Below are 27,247 nucleotides of genomic sequence, written 5' to 3' on the forward strand. Positions count from 1 at the left end.
TGGAAGAGGAATTCAGAATAGAAACCAAAAGAAAGGGATGAAATAGAGGAGGGATGTGTCCGGAAAGTGTAAGAAAATGAGAGAACAGGAGGCCCAAGGAATCTTTGAAAGGCCTACAAAGGTACAGCCGGGTAGAGATGAAAAGAATATGCAAATATAATTGGATAATACATTTTAAAAAGGTTTTCCTGAGTATGCTGGACAGATGGAAATGTTCACAGTGCAGAATTTATTCTGGGTGAAAAATGCATATGGGATTTTTTGCTCAGAAAATGGTGTTTTCTGGGCAAACCTTCTCCCCCCGTTTTCCCTGCTCAGAAAACATGGTTGACTGCACAGAAAATAATACTGGTTGGGGAGGGGCAGAAATCATGTTTTCTGCCATTTCTGTCCAAAAAAGGTGTGTGTGTGTGTGTGTGTGTGCGCGTGCGCGCATGCGCACATCCACAATGCAGAATTAAAGCAATTTGACCCCACATGAACTGCCATGACTCAATGCTAAGGAACTCTGGGATTTGTAATTTTGTGGGATATTTAGCCCTCTCTCTTAGAGAGCTCTGATGCCACAACAAACAACAAAACCCAGGATTCCATAGTATGGAGCCATGACAGTTAAAGTGGTGTCAAAATGCATTAATTCTGTAGTGTGACAGCAGTCAGAGTTGGTGGAATAAATCCTGACTTTGGGAAGTCCTTGACTACTGCACAGTTTTCAAGGTCTTTCAGCAGGGATTAAAATGGTGGAATTATTTCTCGGCAATTTCACATGGTCCTATCCCCAGAAAGGTCACCCCTTGACCCAGCCTGGTTGGAGATGCTTCCAGGATAGGCCTGGACAAAGTCCTTTTCTCTTGATGTGCTTTTAGGGGGAGAGGGGACTGTGGTTGTTGCTGTGTGCCTTCAAGTCATTTCCAATTTATGGCGATGACCCTAAGGCAAATCTACCATGGAGTTTTCTTAGTAAGATTTGTTCAGAAGAGGTTTGCCGTTGCCATCCCTTGAGGCTGCAAGCACATGCCCAAGGTCACATAGTGGGCTTCACGACTGAGCAGGAATCGAAGCCTGGTCTCCAGAATTGTAGCCCAATGCTCAAACCATTATGCAGTGCTGTTTCCTGGGGACTGTGGGCAGCTCCTATAATCCCTCACTCCTGACTACACAAGGTGGGACTTCCAAGAGAGACCAAACTGCCCCCTACATGGCATCCTTCTTGTGGTGGCCAAAATCGTTGTTTCCAGGCCTTTCAGCAGGGGCATCATTGGGGGGCTGCAGGGAGTGCAGCTGCATCAGGTGATACTGCAGATGGAGTTAAACACCCATTGGGGCAATCGCTTCCGTCCGTCCCAAAACCCCTCTGGCTCCCCCCTCTGCCAGCCAGGGCACCTCTGCCATCCATTGGCTGCAATTGTTGGAGAGGGTGGGGTGCTTTTGCCACCCAGAAGCCCCTTCTAGATCTGGTGGGGCTCCTGGGAACGTGGGAAACTCTTTCCCACCCATACAAGGAGCCTCTGAAGGGAAGAGGCTGTCTTGTGGGTCTGGTGTGGCTGCTGGCAAGCATTTGCCCAGACCTGGCAGCAGTAGCAGTTCACCCTACCAGTGGGTAGGATGCTGGTGGGAAGGGGATGCCCTGGTGGCACAGTGGTTAAATGCCTGTACTGCAGCCACTCACTCACAAACCATAAGGTTGCGAGTTCAATACCAGCCCAGGGGCTCAAGTTCAACTCAGGGTTGTATCCTTCCGAGGAGGAAGCTAAAATGAGGTCCCAGCTTGTTGGGGGCAATTAACTTACACTTGTAAACCGCTTAGAGACTGCGTGTTTAGGTGCTATTGCTATGCCTTCCGAGTTTGGCAGGGCTGCTGGTGAGCGCTTGTCCAGACCTAGAAGGGACTATCTGGCAGCAGTAGCAGTTCACCCCTACCAGTGGCTGCTGGTGGGAAGGGAATGTTTTGTGAGTCTGGTGCGGTTGCTGATGAGCACTTGTCCAGAACCAGAAGGGGCTATCTGGCAGCAACAGCAATTCATCCGCATCAGTGGGTCATGGTGGGAAGGGGATGCCTCCCGGGTCCAGTGGAGCTGCTGGCGAGCACTTGCCCAGACCTGGAAAGGGTTCTCAGGCACCAGTAGCCCCTACCAGTGGCCACTTCTGGGTGTGGCATGGCTGCTGGCGAGTTCTTGACCGGATCCGGAAGTTATTGTCAGCCATCAGCAACAGCCCACCCCACCATGGCAGAAGTTGCTTGGCTGGCGGCGGGAGGCAATAGGGATGGTGACAGCATGGGTTACCACACTTGGGTTACACGAACCCTAGTGACTCCACTGCCTCCAATAGTCCCAGTTTGGCAGGGACAGTCCCAATTAATCCTCTGCCTTCCCACTTCTATTGTTGCTTTTAAAATGTCCCAGATTCTCTCTCCTCCTTCCAAATAGATTTTTAGATAGCTGGACAGATGGATGGATGGATGGATGGATGGATGGATAGATAGATAGATAGATAGATAGATAGATAGATAGATAGATAGATAGGACAGACAAACTACTGCAACATACTGGCTGCCACTGCAAGCAAAACAAAAACAAAAACAAAAAACAGAGTTATCTATAGGATCACAGTTGCCAGACTCTAGTTTAGGCCTTGTCTGGCTGGCTCCCCCTCACCGCCATTTTGCCAGCCATTTTGCAGCCATTTCCACCTCCCTTTGGGCAAACGCTTTGGCCTTGGGCCAAACTATGCATTAACATCCTTCACGCTGTTTTTAACAAGGCCAGCTAAATCGAGTCATTTTCCTTTTTGAAGAAATAAATTGCAGGGTCTTGCATAGGGTTCCTATCAAGTATGTGAACCTCTCCTACCCCGGGGGGGGGGGGAGCAACTGTTCGCTCATAAATATGCTGTTTTCAGTAAACACAACTGTTGAGGAAAAATAAATAGTGGGAAGCGGGAGAGGACTTTTGAGTATGAAATTGATACAAGGCCCCCAGTCTAAATTGGGAGTATATTTCAAAGGTGGGCTCACTAACACTACACTTCCTTCAGAATAAAAGTGGCTGACTTCAGCAGGTTTGGGGCCAAGGGAAAAAGGGAACATGATTAAAATTTGGTTTCTGCACACAAAACTATTTAAAATAGTGTATAAAATTATCTTCAGGCTATGTGTATAAGGCGTATATGAAACATAAATGAATTTTATTTTTTAACTTGGATCTTCAAGGTATCCATATGTAAATACAAGTACTCCAAAATCCAAATAAAATGAAATCCAAAACCCTTCTGGCCCAAGCATTTTGGATAAGGTTTTGTGATTTCATATAGTTTTATCAAAGAGAACGAAACTTCCTTTACTTCTCTGCTAGGTCTGTATATGTGATGTGGTGGCGTGGGACTGGTTGTTACTCACCTTCATCTTGCACATTGCAATCACTTTGCTTGCATGGTTGTGCCTGCAAGACCTGTCTTTAGCGTCTCAGTTGTGCAGCTGATGCGTGCCAGGTAACTCACAGTGGGAGGGGCGCTGCCAAGGTGCACCTTCTGCAAGGTAAGAAAAATGCATCCATCCTGGCCCCAAAATCCAGAGGATCTTAGAACAACCAAAGTAAATAACCTGGGGAGATCCTATCAAGTGCTGCTCCCTTCTCATCGCAGCTGCTGCCAGTGACAAATGCTCCACTGTCTTATTTCATGACAGATGACACCTCCCAGGGGAAAGGAGCTGAGCTTTTCCTGCCAGGGACTTCTCCATAAACCCAGTGAAGAAGAAAAATGACCACCTAATCTGTGTACAAAGTCCTGGGGGAAAGCTGGTCTCCATGAGGACGCTGCTGATGGAGCACAGGTTGGCATCTGCCTGGGAATAAAGCTGGATCAAAGGTAGGGATGGCAGGCCAGGAGTATTTCAGGTCCTGAGATTTCAGGCCCAGAAGTTGACACCAGATGGGGTGGGGTCTGCAGATTTGACATGGGGCCACCCCTGGCAATGAGCATGAGAACAACAGTTGCACAGAGTAAACTGCATTTGACCCCCAACATACCAAGCCTTACAAGTGGAGAAAGTCAATATATCAATAATTTTCAAGGCAATGCTCTCACCTGGAGATTCCTCCTCCCTTGCCCTGAAGACTGGAGAAGTGTGGGCAGGTCCTGAGACCCAGGCAGCCCTAACAGGGTGGATAAAATGCAGCTCTGGGGCCACATGTCACGCCAAGTGTGGCCAAGCAACGTCAAGAGTGAGGTAAAGGTTTCAAAAGTTAATGGACAAACTAGAAGAGGCTGCAGCAGTGTGCTTTTGCCTGAGACTTCCCAGCAGAGCCAGAATCTGCCCCTCTTCGCTTTTCTGCTGTGACTAAGCAAGCTACGTTTGTGCTCTGAAATCAGTTTGCAGGAACTGAAGTAAGCTGAGGACAAAAGAGGGAAAGTGGGAGGAGGAAAGAGAAACTGGGACATTTTAAAGCAGCTGAAAAAGTGGGACAGTAGAGGACTAATCGGGACTGTTCTTGCCAAATCGGGACAGTCAGAGGGGTGCTAACAAATAGGATTCCAGCCAGTGGGTTAGATCATTTTAAGCAGAGAGGATGAGCCACTCATATCCTGCTGAGCAGAGCATGGAAAAGTTACTTTTTGGATGACGAATCTGTGTCCCAAAAGGCAATGCTCCCAACTCTGCTCCTGGACCCATGCTAAAAAGAGCAAGAACTGAATTTTATCAGCCTCCTCCTGGCAGATTCCTCTTCAATCTAAATCTAGTTAATGCAGTGAAACTCTATTTGGGATTGGATAATCAGGTCCAGGTTTTATTCCCATACACTGCATAAGGAAAGCATAAAGGGCTGCACAGGCCTGTTTGGGGTGGGATGGGGACTTTTCCCAGGTGAGAGCCAGCAAGAAGTAAATGACCTGAATTAGGGCCTGCCCTGTTACACAGGAAACTTTAATTTAATCTCCTGCTTCCTTCATGGTCTTTCCATACCTCCTTCATTCCTTCTCACTCTTCTGTCTGTTTATTCCAATTGTAAGCCTGCAGGCTGAGTGTTTTCACCATGCATCCTGTATTTTATAGTCCATCGCAGCCTGGGATTCTTCTGCTGTTTAAAGGCATTTATAAATATTTATTTAGCCTTTATTATTATGGAAGAGGACAGATTGGAATCAGGGACTTTGTCATGCTGAGACAGTAGTGTCTCAAAATTGCCAGTAATGCTCTGACCAACTTCCTATGTCAAAAGCGATGCAAATGTAAATGTACAGTCATGGAGTTTCCTACCACCCAGGACAGCCCTCCATCACCCCTAGTCAACTTTGATATCACCTTGATATTAAAAGGGATGCTTGGCCCCGTAGCCACAAGGGGTGCCCCAATGCGAGGACGATAGCCTACCCAAATACTGAGCCCTGGCAGACTTGGCTTGGGAGCTCTCGTGCACCTAGACAGGATAGGTCTTTTGTCGCCAGAATCTGCATGATCCCTGCACACAGGCGCACGATAGAGGGCAATACACTGGGGACTTGCCAAAAGATTGGGTGAGAGTCAAAGGACACTTCCCTCTAGAGATGGGACCTTTTTGTGTGGGACATCTGGATTGATTGCCCTACTATCTCCCCCAAAACTCTGGCCATTCTTCCTCCTGGAATAATCTTCTCAAACTCCTGGAAAACTGTCTCTGGTCCCATTTCTTCCAATAAATATGCCTGTTTGGGGCACCAGCAATTCGTTCACAGTTGAGCACAGATAGATACTATGTCCGTTTCTCCCTTGACTCCTTAGCACTAGTTGAACACGAGGCAACAGTATGATGCAGCAGCTAAAAAGGCCAATGAGATTCTAGGCTGCATCAAGGGAAGTAGTAGTGCCCTTCTATTCCGCTTTGGTCAGACTTCACCTGGGATACTGCATCCCATTCTGGTCACCACAGTTCAAAAAAGATATTGAGAAGCTAGTGTTTCCAAAGGAGGGTAATCAAAATGGCGAAGGGTCTGGAAACCTGTAGAGATGTCCAATGTGAAGTCGGAGGCTTTCATGGCTGGCATCCATAGTTGTTGGTTTTTTAGGCTAGGTGGCCATGTTCTGGAAGAATTTGTTCCTGACATTTTGCCAGCATAAATGGCTTGTATGATTCTAACTTTTTTGCTCAGTTGCATAGCTTTGCATTTTAGGATCTTTTCTAGTTCTTTCATAGCTGCCCTCCCCATTCTTAATCTTCTTCTGATTTCCTGGCTGCAGTCTCTGTTTCTACCAATGTTTGGTCCCAATTATGAGAACTTGTTTATTACTTCTAATTCCTCGGTGTCTAGGCTGAATTTGTGTAGATTCTCTGTGGTCATTATTTTTGTTTTCTGTATGTTCAACAGTTGGCCTGCCTTTGCACTTTCTTCCTTGGTCTTCCTTAGTAGTTGCTCCAGGTCTGGGAGGTTTTTTGCTAGCATTATGGTATTCCTTCCTCCTGTTTTCACGCCTCCTTCTTCTGGGTCCAGGCCTGCTTTTATGGTGCTAATTTATATTAACACTAAATTTATTTATTAATACATTAACACTATATTTGTATATAACACATATTTATATATGTTAATTTTATTGTGATCCTAAGGCAGACCTATCATGGAGTTTTCTTGCCAAGACTGGTTAAGAAGAGGTTTGCCATTGCTTTCCCCTGAGGCTGAGAGACTGTGACTGTCCTAGGGTCCCCCAATGGGTTTCATGGCCAAGCTGGGAATCGAACCCTGGTCTCCAGAGTTGTAGCCCAACACCCAAACCACTACACCACTGGTTGTCCTTGGAACCATTATACATAGGCTAATATCCCAGCTTTAAAAGAGTTGCCTGTGAAGCCCTCTCACTGCTTCCCTATTGAGTGAAAGCAATGTCCCCATTGAAGTCAGTTGTGGGTGCCCTCCTGGGACCCTGCCGTTTTGGGTAACAAGTTAATGCTATGGTTGTGCAATGCTTCCTCATTAGTTCATTGTGATGTAGCATCACCAGGTGTGCAAGCTGTGCCCATGTGCATCTTCAGGCACAAGGAACACTGTGAAATATGCATGCACTTCAGTGCAACATTCATGCACATGCTTCTGCAACCTTGAACTGAATGTGGCCATTCTGCATCAGGAAAAAAAAATACCCATCTGCTTCCTTTGGGGCACTTACTGAAGCAGAAGACAGGAAGAGTGTTCTGATCTATGTAGCATTAGCAGCATCTTTCCCCAGGATCCTCACATCCTACAGGAACCCAGAAATGGTTGACTTAAAATCCAGCCCCTCACCCCAGTACCTTGTCCAGATAGATAAATAAACCTAAATGGAAATGCATAGTATTTTGCAAAGGTTTGGCAAAGAACACTCACGACTCCTTTTGGCATCCTTGTTGTTGCTGATCTATGCCTCCAAGTCATTTTTGACTTATGGCGACGCTAAGGTGATTTCTTGGCAGGTTTCTTCAGAAAGGGTTTGCCCGTGTCATCCTCTGAGGCCAAGAGAGTGTGACTTGCCCAAGGTCACCCAGTGGGTTTTTATGTTCAAGTGGGGAATCAAACCCAGATCTCTGGGGTCATAGTCATAACGCTGAAACCACTACACCATACAGGCTCTCTTGTGTGCCATCCCCCATAGGAATGGGATGGATATTTTTGTCCAATGGCTGTATTCAATTCAAGGAGAGTGGCACATGTGGCTCCACAGCACATCGATGTGTGCACACATTGTACATGGGTGCACATTTCCCATGCAGACGCTGCAGGCAAATTTAGTTGTGCTTTCAATAGCTTAACATCATGATAACATAATGAGATGGTGTTGTATAACCACTGAGAACTCCATCAGAGTAAATTTATGCACCACTTCCTCCAGGTTGGATCTCAGCCATATACAGTATGTTAATTTTCTTTTGTCCTGCTTTTAAAACTAGACTAGGTTTTTTTTCTGTACCCGGCATGCCCTCACACAGATGTTTGCTTCTGGTCAAACACTCCTCCTCTCCCCAAAAAAGAGCTCCCTGTGACCAGGAAGCCACATTTGCAGCACCTGTCTGCCATATAGCCACAGGTGAACATGATGTGCTCCCCTTCACTTTCTATCTAGCCCCTTGGATTTACCCAGAGCAAAGTGACAACGGCTGTAATTGATGGACTATAAATCTTCCCTCGGTGGGAGGAGGACAGATTTGGGGGGAAGAGGAGGGATTCATCTGCATTGCAGCGTTAGATCCCCCATTGGATTCAGTCTGGATATTGGGAATGGGATGGGGGGGGGTGGAGAAAGGGAGGGAGGGAGAGAGAGAAAGGAAGGAAGGAAGGAACGAACGAACGAACAAAGAAACGAACGAAAAGAGAGAGGGAGAAAGGAAGGAAGGAAGAAAGATAGAGAGAGAGAAAGGAAGGAAGGAAGGGAGAGAGAGAGAGAGAGAGAGAGAGAGAAAGTGAGTCACACTATCTCAGCCTCAGAGGCTGGTAATGACAGGCCCCCTGTGAAGAGACCCACCAGGAAGGCCTCCTCCCCACCTACACACACACCCCTCCCTCCCTAGCCATTGGGCCAGGCTGCCTCTCCCTCCCTCTTCTCCAGCGCTTCTGCATCCCTCTCAAAGAGGAGTTTCGCTGCCTTGCAAGGAAGAGAGGGTGGGAGATTAGCTTTCATACAATGCTAGGATCCTATGAGTTAGAAGAGACCCCAAGGGCCATCCAGTCCAACCTCCCTTCTGCCATGCAGGAACTCTCAATCAAAGCATCCCTGACAGATGGCCATCCAGCCTCTGTTTGAATACAGCCTCCAAGGAAGGACACTTCACCACCTTCCATTGAGGCAGCAGCCTCTTCCACTGGGTGGAACAGCTTTTACCATCAAGAGGTCCTTTCTAATGTTCAGGTGGGAATCGCTTTCCCTGCAGTTTGCTTCCGTTTATCCACCCATTGCTTCACCCATTCAGAATGAAAGCCATCCATCCCAGCCCCATTCTGCCATGCAGGAAGACACAACCAAAGCCCTCCCTGGGACAGATGGCCATCCAGCCTCTGTTAAAAAACCTCCAAAGGAGGAGACTCCACCACCATTTGAGGGATGGAAGTTCTTCCTGAGGTTCAGGTGGAATCTCTCTTCCTGCTATTTGCATCCATTGCTCCATCCCTTGCTTCATCTAAGTAGATGAAGACTGGGAAGGCACCTCAAAGGCCATCCATCCAAACCCCATTCTGCCATGCAGGAAGACCCCATCCAAGCCCTCCCTGGGACAGATGACCATCCAATCTCTGCTTAAAAACCTCCAAAGAAGGAGAGTCCACCATCTTCCAAGGCAGCAGAGTCTTCCACTGTCCAACAGCTCTTACCATCAGGACGTTTTAGGGGGGATCTTTTCTTGCCATTTGCATCCATTGCTCCTTCCATTGTTTCATTGAAGTAGATGAAGAATGAGAAGGGACTCCAAGGGCCATTCATCCCATCCCAATGGTACCCTGCAGGAAGACCCCATCCAAGCCCTCCCTGGGACAGGTGGCCCCCCAACCTCTGCTTCCAAAGCTCCAGAGGAGGAGACCCACCGCTCAGAGGCAGCACCTTCCATCTAGTGGGAGAATTCAAAGATATAGCCATGTCAGTCTGTAGAATCAGTATGTAGAGAAACCTTGTAGCACATTTGAGACTCACTGAAAGAAAGAAGTTGGCAGCATGAGCTTTCCTAGACATCAGTCTACTTCCTCAGATGCATTTTGATATAATAATAATAATAACAACAACAACAGAGAGAGAGAGATCTTGTAGCACCTTTGAAACTCACTGAAAGAAAGAAGTTGGCTGCCTGAGCTTTCACAGACTTTAGTCTACTTCCACAGATGCATTTTAATATAATAATAATAATAATAATAATAATGTAAAGCGATCTTGAAGCACCTGGCTTCCACTCTACCAAATGCACCTGAGGAAGTAGACCGAAGTCTAGGAAAGCTTTCTTTCAGTGAGTCTCAAAATTGGCAGCCTGAGCTTTCCATAGAGTTTGGTCTCCTTCCTCAGATGCATTTGGTGGAGTGGAAGCCAGGGACAGACACATATATGCCACTGGTATGTGAGGATGTCAATTCAAAATGCAAATCCACTGTGTATGGAGATGAAGTTGGAGGTCTAGTGGGGGAGCTTCTTCTTTGGGGCTTTGGAAGAAGAGGCTGAGGGGAGGGGATCTGTCCCAAGGAGGGCTTGGCTCTCCCCCTCCCTCCCTCCCTCCCTCCCCCCCCCCCCATGTATCCCATGGGGCCCTCCTCCCCTCCCCTCCTTTTCCCTTTCGGTCCTGAATGGATGCTGCGTCTGAGAGCCAGCGGAGGATGAGGTCAGTCTGCTTTGCGCTGGACTCTTGGCAGCAGAGAAAGCCCTCCATCCCTCCATCCCTCTTCCCTTTCTTTTCCTTCCCCACATCCCTATGGGGAGGATTGGGCTGGGAGCTGCACAAAGGGGCTGAGAGTCTGAGACCCCCCTCCGCTCCCTGGAGTCCCCCTTCCCTTTCTCTCCCCTCCATCCCTAACCAAACCTCTGGACCACTTTATGCCTAGGATCCAGCCAGGAAAGGGGAAGGATCGGGCCCCTGCCCCCCATCTGACCTTCTGCCCCCCGGATCGGGGCCTTCCTGGGATCCACTTTGGGGTAAGGAGAAGCTGGGGGTCTTTTTCTACCCTCCAAAGATCCAGATTGCAAAGAAGAAGAAAGGATGCTCGCCTGCAGCCAAGAGATCGCCTCCTTTCTTGCCAGCTTTGCTTGATTTCTTTCCATCGTTTGCGCTTCTTTTGGGCTTCTTTGCGCGAGTTTGGCGCCCGATCCAGAGGGACCCGGGAGGAAAGAGGCGCAAAGGCTGCCTCCGCACTGAAGAGATAGCCCGGTTTGGCATCGCCTTAACTCTTTCTAGCTCAAGGCTATGGAATTCCCTTCCTTCCTTCCTTCCTTCCTTCCTTCCTTCCTTCCTTCCTTCATCTTTCTTCTCTTCCTTTCTTTCTCTTTTCCTGCTTCCTTCCTTCCTCTTCCTTCTTCCTCTATCCTTCCCTCCCTCCCTCCCTTCCATAGCTTTGAGCCAGAAAGAGTTAAAGCGTGCGGGACCAAACCGGGTTACCTCTCGAGTGTGGATGCAGCCCGTGTGGCTAGTTCTCCAGTTTGCATTTCGCTCTGGAATCCCATCACAAGCTCCCAGTTCCCAGAATTCCATAGCCTCATAGAATTATAGAATCATACGAGCCAGAAAGAGTTCAAGCGATGCCAAACCGGGTTATGGCTTCAGTGTGGATGCAGCCCAAGTGAGAGGGGAAGGGAAAAGAAAAAGGGGGGAAGAAGAGAGAGCTCTCAACTCTTTTTTCTTTTCTTTTCTCGAGGTTCCTTCCTTCCAGTGTGACCAGGCGTCCTCCTTTTCCGGACATGCCCTCCCTTCCAGCCTTCTGTCCAGAAGGGAATTCTCCCCCCACCAAAAAAAAGTCCTCCATTTTGAGAAGGGCTAAAAACCAAAAAGCATAGGTTTCTATTTCTATGTGTGTTTTTGGAGATTTTATTGGTCACATCCAATTTTTTTTCCTTGAAGGTCCTACATTTTCTGGTGCCTGGTCCTCCTTTGTGGACATCAGGTCCCCCCTGAAACCAGCCTTGCTTTCCCTCCCGAGGGGTGGCTGTACTACAACTCCCATCCCCAGCTGCAGGGGGGTTTAGTCCAAAATTTCCAGAGAGCGCCAGGAATGGGGGAAGAAGAATCCCACCTTGAGCCTCATTCTGGGAGGAAGGTGGGATATAAATCCTTGAAATGAAATAGAATAAATAAGATTGTTGTTGTTGTCGTGTGCCTTCAAGCCGGAGACCCTAAAGCAAACCTAAAATCTTCTTGGTAAGTTTCTTCAGAGAGACTTTGTTGCCCTTGCCATCCTCTGAGGCTGAGAGAGTGTGACTTGCCTAAGGTCATCCTGAGGGTTTGCATGGCTGGGATTCGAACCCTGGTCTCCATGCCCCTGCAGAGTCAATTGGGTAGGAATGAGGAGAGATTGCAAAGAGCAATGGAGAGGATCTGGAGCAAAAGGTACCTGCAACAATACCTTTTCTCCTCTTTCCTTCTTGAACAGATGTTGAGCATCTTATTTCCCATCTTCCACTGTTTCCATGCAGCTGAGGATGGGAGTTGTAGTATTTGTGCCTTCAAGTCATAGGCTGATTTTGGGCTACCCCAAGAACTTCATAGGGTTAGGCAAGGAATAGAGCCAGTGTGGCACCGGGGCTGGAGTGCTGGACTATGACTCTGGAGAACAGGTTTCGAATCCCAACTCAGTCACGGAAACCCATGGACAAGTCACGCTCTCTCGGCCTCAGGGGAAGACAATGGCAAACCTCCTCTGAACAAAACTTGCCAGGAAAACCCCAGGATAGGTTTGCCTTTAGGGTCACCATAAGTCGGAAAGGACTTGAAGGCCCACAACAACAGCAGGCAAGAAGTGGTTTAGCCAGTTCCCTCCTCTGAAATAGAGCCTCCAGCATGTGGTTTTTGTTATAGATCTCCATAGAAGACTTATAGGCTGATCTATAGGCTGATCCTGCATAGCTTCCAAGATGGGATGCAGTGCTTCTAGGCCCATATGAAAATCAGCTCTTGCAAAACATGTTGGAACATACATCTTAGCAAATTTCAAACAGAGTTATAATATAACTGAATGTTTCAAGCTCTCGGTGGTTCATCTTCAAGAGAGATAGACATCTCCCATGTCACTGGGATCACAAATCTTCTCAGAGCTTCAGTCCAAACCTCCAAGGTGATGAACCTCTGTGTGTGTGTTTATGCCTCCCTTCGAGTCAATGTTGACTTATGGCAACCCTATGAATTTATTATTATTAAATTATTATTAAACTTTATTTCTAAAGCGCTGTAATTATACACAGCGCTGTACAAAGTCAGTAAAATTAAGGAATATATAAAAGCCTGCCCGAGGCATACACTCTAAAAGTAATAGGGTTTTCATAGGGTTTTCTTACACAAGGAATACTCAGAGGTGGTTTGGCCAGTTCCTTTCTCTGAAATTGGTATTCACTGGTGGTCTCCCAGCCAAGTAATAACCAGGGTTGACCCTGCTTGGCTTCCAAGATCAGACAGGTTCTGGTGCTTTTGGTGTATTTAGGCGCATACCATATGGGACTTTGGCCTTTGCAAAACTGTGTTGGAACATACATCTAAGCAATTTTTAAACAGAGTTACGGTATAAGTGAGTGTTTCAAACTCTCTGTGGCTTATCTCAGTAGAGTTGGATGTCTCTCATGTCATAGGAATTTATCCCGTGAATATCCTGTAAAAATGACATTTAATGATTTCACACAACGTTGCACAAAACCCACCATTAAAGTGGTCACAAAGAAGCATTAATGTGCATCTTTTTACTTTCGGAATTTCAGCGACAATGCATTTCTGATATCATTATTTGTGCAATTGCCTGTGACAATTATTAGTGCAACTGCTCACCATTTCTGCTTCATTTGTGGGATGCTTTAAATGCGCTTTAATCTCTCATTAATGCCAAAATTAGCCCCAGAGTGATGAACTCTATTGTCTGGGAAGACAGGAGGGAGGAGGGGGCAAATAGAACCTCAGTAGTCTTGGTCATCCGAATTAGAGTAGACCCATGAGTTCAGTGGGATTTACACAAGGGTTTACTCCCCACTCAGCAATGGGCTCTACCCCAGTTTGGACTCAAGAGGGTCTGATGTTGTTGTTGTGTGCCTTCAGGTCATTCTGGCAACCCATAAGGCAAACCTATCCTTGGCAAGATTTGTCATGGCCTTCCCTTGAGGCTGAGAGAGTGTGACTTGCCCAAGCGGGTGTCATGACTGAGCTTGGAATCAAACCCTGAATTCCAGAGCTGTAGTCCAGCACTCAAACCACGATGACACTCTGGCTCTCAAGAGGATGCTAGAGGCCAAAAAAAAATCCAGAGTAGCCTTCTTTCACCCCATTTATTTAAAGATTGAGGGGTACAGGGCAGATCTTGACCATTCCCCTTCAGTCGCCTTTGCAAAATAATGTAAGTCACTTTGGAAAAGAAAAAAACAACAAAGGCTTGTAGGGATTTTAAAAGCCAGAAATGTCTGAGATCAAAAATATAAAAAATAAGCTTAGCTTGGCTGGTCCTCCCTGCTAGAAAAAGACCACCTACACCCCCAATTTTAAACTTCTAGGGTGCGGGGAACCCCAGGATGGCAGGACAGGGAAGGCCAGAGTAACCAAACCTGCTCCCTCCATCTACCTCTCACCTCTCCAAATTTTAATCCTAACCAAGCCAGGGTTTCATCCAGGTCCAAAGGCAACATCCTATATTCAGTTCCTTCTTTCTCCTCCTTGAAATTTTTTGGGGTGCTGCAATTGTTTTTCAAGCTAGCAAGAACTTGAACCATGCAAAGGTGGGGGGCTACACACATAACCCACCCACTACACCCCTTGGGACCCACGTTCACATCTGAATTAGTGTTTTTAACTGATTTATCTTCCCCCCCCAACAAAAGCGGACTCTTGAAAATGAATGGAGGGACTTCAGTTTCAAGAAATGTTCTGCAAAGAGATGGGGAGGGGGGTGGATTGAAGAGTTGGGAGGGGTAAGGGATGATGATGATGATGATGATGATGATGATGATGATGATGATGATGATGATGATGATGATGATTTCCACCCTTTCCCTAGTTTAGGGAACCGACACAGGCAAAGAAATTCTCACCGTAGAGAAATTCGAAATATAATTAAATTAGCAACAGAGTTGAAGAGGATTGCAAAATTTAAAACCAAAGCAGGCAAAGAAATTGTCATCCTAGAGAAATTTGAAATTTAATTAAATTAGCAACAGAGTTAAAAGGATTGAAAAGAAAACAGCAAAGGGAATGGAGGATAACCCCTTATGCTGAGTCAAACCATTGCAGCCCAGATGGGCTCAGGTGCAGTGGCACTCCAAGCAGCATGGGACATCAGGTCACAGGGTTCCTTCCAGCCCAGTATTGTTGGCGCTGACTGGCAGCAAAGCCAAACAAGGAGGGGATCTGGAGGAGCATGATTTGGAAGGGGGTCTAGTAATTTGGGGGAGAAAGAAGGACTCAGGCACATCTCCCTTGTATATAGCTGTATATCCCCTGAAAGTAAGAGGGTTTGCAGTCAGTAAGAAGGGACCTTTGATGGAGTAGGAGGCAGAGAGGTTTGACAGACAAGGTCAAAAGGTGGAAGAGGTTAAGACAAGCTTTGGCCCCGAGATGACGATGATGATGATGATGACGATGATAATAATAGATGATGGTGATGATGATGATCATGATGATTTCCACCCTTTTCCCAGTCTAGGGCTCAAGGCAGCTTGCAAAGTTTAAAACAGATGCCGGCAAAGAAATTGTCATCCTAGAGAAATTTGAAATACAATTAAATTAGCAACAGAATGAAAAGAATTGAAAAGCATGGCCATTCGAAAGAAGACAACAAAGGGAATGTAGGATAGCCGCATATATGGAGTCAAACCATTGTAGCACAAATGGGCTCAGCTGGTTTTATTCCATGTATATAAAATATTTGGATCTTAAGAGGACTGGTAGCATTAATCCCACAGAACCTTCCAGCCACTTCTTAAAATTACTTATACAATAAATAAGCCAAGTTTAGGGACCATCTTAATCTACCTTTCTTAGCCTGCTTGCAAATTTAGCATTTAGCTCTCCATCCCATGATAGGTAAAAATTCCCTAGGACCTATTCTTATGAGCCACAAACCTATGTCTGTAGTGTGTCTTCAAGCCTCCCTATGGTGACCCCATGGATTCCATAGGGTTTTCATAGGCAAGGAAGACTCAGAGGTGGTTTTGACAGTTCCTTCCTCTGAAATACAGCCTCCTTCAGCATCTAGTATTACTTGGCAATCTCCTCTCCAAGTATTAACAAGGGCTGGCCCAGCTTAGCATCCAAGATCAGACGAAATCTGGTGCCTTTAAGGTCTTGAGGATGATATAAAAAAAGGCTTTGCCATCCCATGGAGTCGTGTCCACTTTCCTCTGCACCAATTAATTGCGCTCTCTTTCTTTTGCAGAGCCTTGCCTCCTCCAGGAATTTTAAACAGGGGAGACCTCTGTCGGGAGATAGAGCAGATGCATGTCCCCATCATTCAAGAGAGCCTCTGGGTTTCAGCCAAGGATTCTGAGTGCGAACCATGCCTACCTGATCATCACCTACCTTGGGCACCCAATGCTGGACAAAGCATCTATGGTGCCATGGCCATTCAGTGACCCTCTTCTCCCTTTCCTCTCTTGTCTAACTGCCCCAGAAACTCCATAGCCACCAGCATGGAGAAGACATATTCACTGACCGCTCATTATGATGAGTTCCAGGAAGTGAAATATGTGAGCAAGTACGGCAGCAGTGGTACTTTGCCCAATGGGTTTAACCTGCAGCTGGGCACCACTGGGACTAAGAAAAAACACTCTGGGTTGCCCCGCTGGAGCCGCCGAGAGATCTGCCTTCTCTCTGGACTAGTTTTTGCAGCCGGCCTCTGTGTCATCCTGGGCTGCATCCTGGTACTGAAATACCTGGCCCTGGAGCAGGATGCTTACTGCTTGGAGGGCTGCCAAGAACGGAAGGCCTTCACCAAAGCCTCCCGCTTCATTGCCACCAACATTGACCCCACCATTGACCCCTGCAAGGACTTCTACTCCTTTGCTTGTGGTGGCTGGCTCCGGCGGCACGCCATCCCTGAGGACAAGCTCATTTATGGGATCATTGCTGCTATTGGGGAGCAGAACGAGGAGAAGCTCCAGCGCTTGCTCTTGCAACCTGTCCGGAGGCTCTACCTGGCCTCGGCTGAACGCAAGGTCAAGGAGTTCTTCCGTTCCTGTCTTGATATAGCTGAAATTGACCGCCAGGGAGCCCAGCCCATGCTGGAGGTCATAGAGGACTGTGGTGGATGGGATATCTCTGCCACCGGGAGGCACGGGCGTTGGGATTTCAATGAGCTGCTCTACAAGACTCAAGGGGTCTACAGCACGGCTGTCTTCTTCTCGCTCACCGTCAATCTGGATGACAAGAACTCCTCCCGCTATGTGATCCGGGTAAGTTGGAGGATCATTGGGGATGCACGATCTCCAGGGAGAAGGTAGCCTTTTGGCGTGAATAAGAGCCAGCATGGTGTAGTGGTCTGAGTGTTGGGCTATCATGACTCTGGAGATCAGGGTTTCCACTCAGCCATGGAAACCCACTGGGTGGCCTTGGGTGAGTCACACACTCTCAGCCCCTGTGATAAGGTCACTTTAGGGTCACTACAAGTTGAAGGCAACAACAAGAAAAGAGACAACAAATTTAAGCTAGCTAAATGGTAACAAAGAAGATTAACAGAGGAAACTACTGTAGAACAGGTTCATCTCACTCTGTGTTGACTTCCATCATAGAATCATAGAGTCATAGAGTTGGAAGAGACCACAAGGGCCATCCAGTCCATGCAGGAACTCAAACTCAAAATGGTCTCCACCAGGGATGCCCAGAATGTGACCCAAGAGGTGCATGTGGCTCCTGATGCTTTTCTGTGTCCCTACACTTCTCAAGATCCCTGGCCTGCCTCTTTTCTGCCCTCCATCCAGTCTCTCTTGCAAACCTCCAAAAGAGGCAGCTCACTTTTATAGAGGTTGCTGTAATCCTCCTGTGCTGTTTAACAGGGGGAAAATGCCTTTTGTTCAAAACCAGATGTAGATTTCTGGCCACTGCTAAAGTGAAAGTATTTTTGGCAATCTGTGTGGTCCCTGGATGGTCCTGGTGCCAGACATTTGGCCACCAGACTGACTGCTGTTGTCCACTCTGGTCAACATCAATGCTTCCAAACCCATTACACGCTAGAGGAATTGTACCTCTGCCCCTATCATCCCTAGCCAGAGATGATAGCAGTTGTAGTCCAACTCCTCTGGAAGATTTGGGCTGACAGAGGCCAGCAATGTGATATTGGTGACAATTTCTATGTCACAGAATCACCGCATCATAGAGTTGGAAGAGACCTCTAGGGCCATTCAGTCCAACCCTCTGCTATGCAGGAACTCACAATCAAGCCATCCCCGACAGATGGCCATCCAGCCTCTGTTTTAGAACAGCCCCCAAAGAAGGAGACTCCACCATCCTCCAAGGCTGTCGAACATCTTTTACTGTCAGAAAATTCTTCCTAATATTGAGGTGGAATCTCTTTTCCTGTAGTTTGCACCCATTGCTCCTTTTTTTAGTCTCTGGATGTCAGTGGGGGCGATGAATCCATTTTTAAAGAAACTAACCAAGGTGCTGAACCTATTTTCAGGATAGGGTTCTGTTCTTTGGGTACCCTTACTAAACTTCCAACTAACACCCAGAATGGAATCGCTGACATCAGAGCCACTAGGCCCCACTGCCTGGAAGTTTTCACACGCAAAGCATGTACAGTCGGGCCACCATTTTCCAGTCAGCCCTCCACATCCATGGATTCTTTATTAATGTATTCAACAATTCACGGCTTTAAAATATTCCAAAAATATAAAAATTGCAAAAAGCAAACCTTGATTTTGCCATTTTATATAACAAATGTCGTTTTATGAGTGTGATGGATGTCAACCCACTTGAGCATCCATGGATTTTGGTATCCATGTGAGTGTCCTGGAACCAAATCCCAGCAGATAGCAAGAGCCCACTGTAGTAGTAGTAGTAGTAATAATAATAATAATAATAATAATAATAATAATAATAATAATATCCCATTGTATATAATAGGACTTGAGCATCCATGATGGATTCTGGTATCCACCAGGGTTCCAGAACCAAATCCCAGCAGATCCCACGGGACCACTGTAATGTTCCCTGAACTACAGTCCGTCCGCTCACACAAATTGATTGCCAGCCTATGAAGAAGTAGAAATGACTAAAGCTATTGACATCCATGGCTTTGTCGGCCCCTACTGGCTGAATCTGAATCGATTCTGCTATGGTAATTCTGCCTCCAGACAGTTATTGTTCACCCTTCAACCTCCCCCTCCACTACTCTCCCTGTGTGAGCGCATATGTGTGCATGCATATATTCCAAAAGCACCTCTCTTTTTTCTTTGGCATGGCAGTACTTTTGGTAATTCCTCTCTGTTCCTTCATCTGTTCTAGCATCAGATGTTTTCAAAGGAAGCTCATCAAATTGCACGCTTTCTTTAAAAACTAGGTACATAATTCAGACATTGTTACATGCACTTATAGCCATATCATACCTAATTTTCTGACAGTTAACAAAAGGAAACCTTCCTTTTCAAACTGTTCAATATGCCATGCCTACGTCTCTCTCAGTCATACATATTCAGCAAGGCTGAAAACAGACAATGGTTTTTAAAAGAGCCAAAAAAAAGGTTTGTGCAAAGCGACACTTTCCATGGCAGACACACGGAAAACTTCTTAAGGGGGGGGACCATTTATTTATTTCAAGTTTATGCTGTTTGATCACTGATGCTTTACTTGCAGCTGATAAGATCTCTTGTATCATTCACCCACCACTTTAGTAATGAAGGCTGCATCTGCACTGCAGAAATAATCCAGTTTGATATCACTTTAACTGCCATAGCTCAATGCTGTGAGATCCTGAGATCTGTAGTTTGTGTGGCACCAGAGCTCTCTGACAGAGAAGGCTAAATATCACACAAAATTGCAAATCCCAGAATTCCCTAGCATTGAGCCATGGCAGTTAAAGTGGTGTTAAACCAGAGTGTTTCTGCAGTGTGGATGCAGCCCAAATGAGATCTTACTAAGAATGCATGAATTTGATTTCAGATTACACTCCTGCACAATCCTTGATCTTAAAACAGGCTTCTCTAACACTTGTGCACTTTGGATATGTTGGACCACAGCTTCCACCATCCCCAAGGGCCCTATTGGCTGGGGAGGATGGGAGTTGTGCTTTGACACAGGTGGAGGATTCCAGGTTTGCAGAGCATTGCTCCCTCCATTATGAATTACTGAAGAGTCGACCACCTTACAGTGCTCATAATGCCTGCGTTCTCCTCCCAGGGTTGATACATCCAGTTGTCATACCTGAGAATATAGCAATCTACCTAACAGTGAACCAAACCAGTGCTCCATGCAGCCCAGGATTGTCAGCTCTGCTTGGCAGCCTTGGTCCTTCAGCATTTCAGGCAGGATTCTTTTCTTTGTTCTACCTCAGAAATACTGGGGATAAAACCTGGGACCTTCTGCATGCAAATCGTGTCTTTTAGCACTGAGCTATGAAACTGACACACAGTCAACATTTATTCCTCATCAGTGAATGAGGCATGGCTCTTTTGCATAGAAAGGAACATCTACATAGCCATCTGTGATGATTTTACACTCTTTTAATGCTCTGTGCATATGCGTTATGGTTGGCCGCATATACGCAGTGAAAAACTCAGATATGTGCTCCAGCAGATGCAACAATCTACTAGTAGCCTAAAAGTGCATTTGAACTGACATGGTAAAAACATGTTCAGACAACCCACTCGTCTTGAAGCCCAAGACCCATTAAGACCCTGAGAGAGCATAAGTCTCTGCCATTGGACTTATCCCATGCTTAAAGGCAGAAGCTGTTCCTTCCTCCCTGTTTCCTACATATGTGTGAAACAGCATCTGTAGGGTGGTTCCTGGTGTGGGTTCTTTTCCTTCCTCCAGCCACTGATACAATGCAGGAATGCATGCATGTGGGTGCATTCTGGTACTCTTAGTCCCTATGGAAGAAGCATCAGTTTCTGCCTCCAGCATAAAGATGCTCCTTTCTCAGGTGCTCAGGTAAAGCTGTGGGCATATTCCCATGACCAGTCATTGTCTAGGGCACAGAGCTGCACCCAAACATGCTTCTATTGCACATTGCTACTACAGTATTGTGGAAAGAGGCACAACATGCCACCTCCTGTAATTCGCTCCAGAATACATACACTGGCATAACCCAGGGTTAATTCAGCAGAGGTCACCAGCAAAATGTTGCCTGGGATCCTGTTGGGGATTTAGGCACATAGTAGTTCCCTTACATATATGGCTTATAGAGACCCTATTATGGGGCTTTCTTGGCAAGGTTCATTCAGATGGGTTTGCCTTTGCCTTTCTCTAAGGTTGATGTATCTCAGAACAAAGAATGGGATCTTTCAGAGGGAGTTCCACCTTAGCAGTGGCCAGAGCAGGTTAAACATTTAGTTAGTGGATACCAGAGCCAGCAAACCACAGGTCCTCTATCTTGGCTGGATTCAGACCCTCATCTGTCTCATTGCTTTTGGTCTGTCTGGCTTAGTATTGTATAACTGGCAGCAATCCAGCAAGGCCTGTCTCTTCATTTCAGCTGGGGACTGAAGCATAGTGTTGTGTTCTTACACAATTGGATGTCAGGTTCTACAGTTCTCTTTGTTCTAGGTAAGAGAATAATCATGGCATGTCAGTATGAATATAGTAATTCTGAATACAAAATCAGAGGGTGACATTTATTTTATATCACTTAGGTTACAAAGATGTGAAGGTGCGTATGACAGACTAGGTGATCTGGGGGGGAATCAGTAAGGAGCTTCACATTATTCCTGAAGCTTTGTTAGCACTGGTGGCCTACCTGGTATATTTGACACCCAAGGCAGATCAGTTTTTAATACCCAGCTTTTCCTGAAGCTTGCATCCATTGCTCTGGGTCCTGTTCTCTGGAGCAGCAGAAAACAAGCTTGCTCTCTCCTCAATATGGCATCCCTTCAAATATTTAAACAAGGCTATCATATCACCTCTTAACCATCTCTTCTCAAGGCTAAACATACCCTAAGTCTTTCCTCCTAAGGCATGGTTTCTAGAACCTGGAATGCAGCTCCTTCTGAGCAGCAGCTGCTGGTGGGCATGGGCTGCTATTGCCACTAGGCAACCTTTTTCCTGCTTGGCCAGCAGCTCCACCAGACCCCATCAGCTGCAGCCTGTGGGCAGCAGAGGCACCCTAACTGGCCAGAGAGGTCTTGGGATGGATAGAGTGACCACCCCACTGGGTCTTCATTCCCCTCTGAGATGTCACCCAGTAGGGTCCGCACCCCTTGCACCCCTTAATGATGCCCCATTTATTAATAAAATGGAGGCGGCTGTAAAAAATGGGGAAATCTAATTAAGCCAGAGGTTAGGAAAGTTACTTTTTTTGGAGAACAATACCCATTGGCCATGTTGGCTAAGGAATTCTGGGTGATGTAGTCTAACCAAAGCTCTAAATTACACTTTTGAAAAGCCACGGAAATGGTTAAGGACAAAACAGTAAAGATCTGCCAGTTCCAATCAGTATTACAGGATCTCGTCCATGATAATATGTTGTGTTACATGAAGGGAATGCTTCTCCCATCCTAGAAAACTCTTCACAGCAAAAAATCTAGAGGCACTCTAAGGAAGTCTATAATAGTGCTGTTGTCAGATAATCCCATTTTGAAAAAAGGGGCAGCGCTCCAGTTGAGAAATCTGAGTTTTAAGTCTGTGATTAATTAATTAATCACAGTTGCTGAACAGGTCGATATTTTCCAACCCTAATTAGTAACACTGACTTGCTGACACAATGGGACTTCCAGGCAGAGCCAAGCAAAGTAGTCCATTGACAGAGGAATTTGGAACGAAACCACTGGTGGGTTAGCAGTAATTTAGAAAGGTGTTTTGTTTTGTTTTTAAGTACAGTTCCTGAACTAGCCGCTGAGGGACTCTGGGCAGTGGCATCACAAGGGGGTGCAGGGGTGCTGACCACACCAGATGCCACCCTAAAGGGGAGTGACCCCACTGCTCCTCAAACATCTGCTTTTGGGCAGAAACAGGTTGTGGCATTCACCTTGTCTTACAAAAATGCTGAAGAGATGGGGCGAATGTGATGAAGCTCAGTGGAAGGAGAAAGGAGAGGCCCTGTTTGGTTTTTTTAAATCAGTTTTTTAAATTAGCTTTTTGTGGGGTTTCCAGGCTCTGTGGTCATGTTCTGGAAGAGTTTATTCCTGACGTTTTGCCAGCAGCTGTGGCTGGCATCTTCAGAGAATGCTGGCAATGAAGTGAGTGGTGCATATATACCGTGTGACCCTTGGTTGAGAGGAAGTGATGTTCATGTTAATCTCTGTGTTGGTCTGTTGTTGAATGGCAAGGCCTCACACAGATTAATATGGAAATTGCTTCCTCTCAACCAAGGGTCACACAGTATACATGCCCCACTCTCTTCCATGCCAGCATTCTCTGAAGATGCCAGCCACAGATGCTGGCGAAACATCAGGAATAAACTCTTCCAGAACACGGCCATATAGCCCAAAAAACCCACAAAAAATATAGATGCTGGCCATGAAGGCCTTCAACTTCACATTAAATTTTTCTAATTTTTTTTAAAATCACATTTTATCAAATTTTCACTTTCAGCACATGAAACTACATATATGTAAATACATTTAGACTTTGTGTATGGTGTTGTAATTTAAAAGTATAATTTTAATTGTGCCAGTTGTTTATGTCCCACCTATTACCATTAGATTCAGTGATACATGGGAATTTATCATTTAGGGGTACCATTAGCACAAAACAAAATTACGAAGGATTCTATTACAGTGTATATGGTGTTTTCTAGGAGGAGATCAAAGGGTGTGTGTGTAGTGTGTGTGTAACACCATGAGTTACTGCACCGGGTGCACCAACTCTAGTGATGCCACTGACTCTGGGAGGTATGGTTAAAAAAAGTAACTTCTCTGAGCTCTGGAAACATCTAATCTAATCCTACCTACTTTAGCGATGCCTTTAACTTATCCCCCACCTCCCATAGCTATATATAAACAACCTCTTCTAGAAATGGAGTTCATGTTTAGATATTGCAAATAACCCACCAGCCCAGCTAAGAAAGATCAATACCTTGGAAAAGGCCAAGAACAATGCCAGGGGAAGGAAATACTGTCCACGCTCCTCTGCATTGACCACGTGTAAATCCATCTCTTTCCTCTATGCTCTCCCAATAAAATGCATTTATTTCCCAAATGCAAAGCTTGGAGTGTACAATATATGTGCTCCAGCATCGTATCTGTTTAATATGCTCTTTACTCTATTACCCCAGTAATTTGCAGCATGGTGTCAGGAAGCCAATGCAGTTCTAGGCTGCATAAATAGAGGTAGTCTCTAGATCAAGGGAAGTAATAGGGCTGGAATACTGTGTCCAGTTCTGGGCCCAGTTCAAAAAGGATTATAACAAGCTGGAGCCAGAGGAGGTCAACCAAAATGGTGAAGAGTTTGGAAACCATAAAGCCCTGTGAGGAGAGACCTAGGGAGCTGGGTATGTTTAGTCTGGAGAAGAGAAGGTTAAGACATTATATGATTGCCCTGTTTAAATATTTGAAGGGACGTCATATTGAGGAGGGAGGGAGCTTGTTTTCTGCTGCTCCAGAGAATAGGACCTGGAGCGATGGATTCTAATGACAGGAAAAGAGGTTCCATCTCAACATTAGGAAGAACTTCCTGACAGTAAGAGCTGTTCAACAATGGATTATGCTACTGCCTTGGAGACTGATGGAGTTTCCTTCTTTGCGGTCCTTTAAACAGAGGCTGGATGGCCATCTGTCACAGGGAGTGCTTTGATTGTGTATTCTTGCATGGCAGAATGGGGCTGGACTGGATGGCCCTTGTGGTGTCCCAATTCTATGATTCCATGATTTGTGATGTTGGTTTTTGCAGGGTGATGGTTATGAAATTTGCTGCATGGGGGGTGGGCATGTGGCAGGGAAGCCGTGGCTTTGGCTGTCGCTGTCGGTTTCCCCGGCTCCTTATCTCAGCTTGAATTAGGGAGGGAAATGAGAAGGCTGATGGGCTTTGCTTCCGAGAATTGCCTTCTTGAGTGGAATGGGATGCCAGCATTTCAGGCTGGGTCTTTCTTTGCATGGCAACGATGAGTGAGCAGGCATTGGTGGAGGCGCTGCTTTTATACCCAAATTAATAGGACTTAGATGGGAGGGAAACTTCGCCAGACAGTTTCCCTCCTCATAATTGCAGTGTTTAGCAAATGCAGCATGCCAGGCAATTTTCCAGGCTATCGGTAGACTTGTGCACAAAGAGAAAGAGAGAGGAGGGAAGAGGAGAAGGAGGGATGGGTTTCTCTGTGCATGAACACCAAGGAACACAAACACATCAAGAACCCTGCAGGACCAGAACCCAGATCTCTACCCACTCAGGGTGACCAGATGTCCTCCTTTTCCAGAACCTGTCCTACATTTCGACTTTCTGTACCAGGAAGAATTCCAAAATGTCCTCCATTTTGAGCAAGCCTAAGAAGCCCATTGAGCATCTTCGTTTGCTCTTCCTCTTTGAGACATGCGTCTGCTTGGCAGCCTCTTCTCACTGCAAATAGGGGGCAGGATGGATTCTTCTAAAGATCTTTTTTCCTAGGAGCAGCAGCAGACAAGACTCGCACCCAGAGCTCAGGGCACATTTCTTTCTTGTAAGGAAAAAGGACAGCAAATGTGTTAGGACATGGGCTGTTTGAGGACACAACACAAATGTTGAAAGGGGGTTTTCCCCTTAATTTCAGCACAATGGGCAAACGAATAATTTAAATATGGATTCAGTCAAGGATTTGTTGCTATTAAAGTACAGTTTTAAGCATTTGTGTGGCTCAGAGCTCTGTAAGTATACTGCAAGCCAACAAAGCATTTTAAGAAACCCACTGAGTGACCTTAGGCAAGTCACACTCTCTCAGCCTCAGAAGATGGTAATGGCAAACCCCCTCTGAAGAAACCTGCCAAGAAAATGATAGGTTTGCGTTAGGGTCATCATACATTTTAAACAACATCTTCTTTTTAGTTAGCAATGTGCTGTTTTTGCCATTTGCTGCACACACACAACCCTCTGCCATAATTTATGGCTAGGTTTATAAGGGGATCAACAGGCCAATTATGACTTCTGACAGCAACATCATGAACTGAGTTGAGTTTGGCTCAGTCCCAAAGATTGGGACTACATTCAGCAGACATGCATGCGCAGTGGACACAGTTGCATGTGGGGTGCACTATCCCATTGCACATGGATGTTTACTGCATTGTGCATGATTGCACATTGGGCATGGACCTGTCCCGGCACCTTTGGCTGCATATTCCATTGCAAAATATCACAGCTCACTCACATTGTATAACTGTGGTATAACTCTGTGAGTATAAAGTTTGCACTCCATTTCCTTGGCATAAGATCTCAGATTCTACCTCCTTCTTGGTGTGGAGAGACTGGATGTGTTTAAAGGATGTCAGAGTCACTGGCTCAAAGAAGAACGTGATAGGAGCATAAACTGGGCACATTCCTAGGAAAACATAGAAGAACATGATAGGAGCATTAACTGGGCACATTCCTAGGAAAACATATATGTTTGGCGAGGCAATGTCCTTTGACAGAAAGGCACCCAAAAGATTTTCGCTTGGATTGCATGCTTTCATATGTGAGAGAACGGGCTGGGGGATAGACATCCCACATGGCCATAAATCCAAAGATTTATGGGGCTAGCAAGTGGGGTTGTTCTTTCCCTTCTGCTCAGTGTCCCCTTGTGCGCCTGTCAATGTGTTATACAGCTCTGTTCCACTCAACCAAGAGGAACCAAAATTGGTTTTACGCGAGAGTGGGATTTCTCTGGGATTTATTACCCATCTTGGGATTTTTAAAAATGTTCCTTAAATCACAGCACTTACAATAAAACCTCTGGAGAAATGCAGCTGGAGGGTGGGTGAATCTCTGTAGGAAAGGCATGTCTGCACACTCAGGGAAGTTAAGAGCTGCTCCTTTAGTTCTGTGGGATGATATTGGGAATTGTGGGCCCACGGCTGTTCACAGACAGAAAAAGTTTCTTTTTGGGTTAGGACTGAAAAATAGGCCAAAATAACTTTTCCATACTCTGTATCAGGCCTTCCCCCACTGTTTCTTCTCCAGATAGTATTAGTTGGTTGGTTGGTTGATACTTAATTTGAATTGTTCCTACCTGTTTCCCAGCAAGGGCCCCAACAACATAATTTTTTTAAGTGCATATACAAAAAGGAATTGATGGAACTGTGTAGTTTCATAACATCCATATCCAGTAAGGGGCTACTGTTACAGTACTGTGTAGCAGAGCCAGAAAAGTGTAAATGTATATTGTACACTGAGCACTAATAAAGATTGGTTGTGATGCGCATTGGGCATTCTTGTTGGTGTCCCAATACAAATCTTTGCCATTTGCTAATAGGATTTCTTAGCATCTCTGCTACTTTGCTAAGTATTTATAAAGTTACATTAAGTAAAAGGTGATAATAGGATTCTGGTGCACGCAGAATCCTAGA

The 27,247-nt window shown here is 45.9% G+C and overlaps 1 protein-coding gene across 2 annotated transcripts in view; it reads left to right on the plus strand.

The window, feature by feature from the left end:
• Positions 1-10,000: 10,000 nt before the first annotated feature.
• The window catches only part of LOC149317876 (endothelin-converting enzyme-like 1), a 70,330-nt gene continuing 53,083 nt past the window's right edge, over positions 10,001-27,247 (plus strand). The window contains exons 1-2 of one of the 2 annotated variants that reach the window (XM_089507429.1): positions 10,001-10,033; positions 16,027-17,041. In XM_089507429.1, the coding sequence (XP_089363555.1) occupies positions 16,280-17,041 (762 nt within the window). In that variant the 5' untranslated portion in view covers positions 10,001-10,033; positions 16,027-16,279. Of the gene's footprint in view, positions 10,034-10,298; positions 10,607-16,026; positions 17,042-27,247 lie in introns of those variants that run through there. The other variant, XM_089507423.1, reaches the window with a different exon arrangement.

The sequence above is a fragment of the Sceloporus occidentalis genome, unplaced genomic scaffold (assembly GCF_023333645.1).
Source record: "Sceloporus occidentalis isolate IW3139 unplaced genomic scaffold, rSceOcc1.0.p SCAF_2, whole genome shotgun sequence".
In the NCBI taxonomy this organism is placed as follows: Eukaryota; Metazoa; Chordata; class Lepidosauria; order Squamata; family Phrynosomatidae; genus Sceloporus; species Sceloporus occidentalis.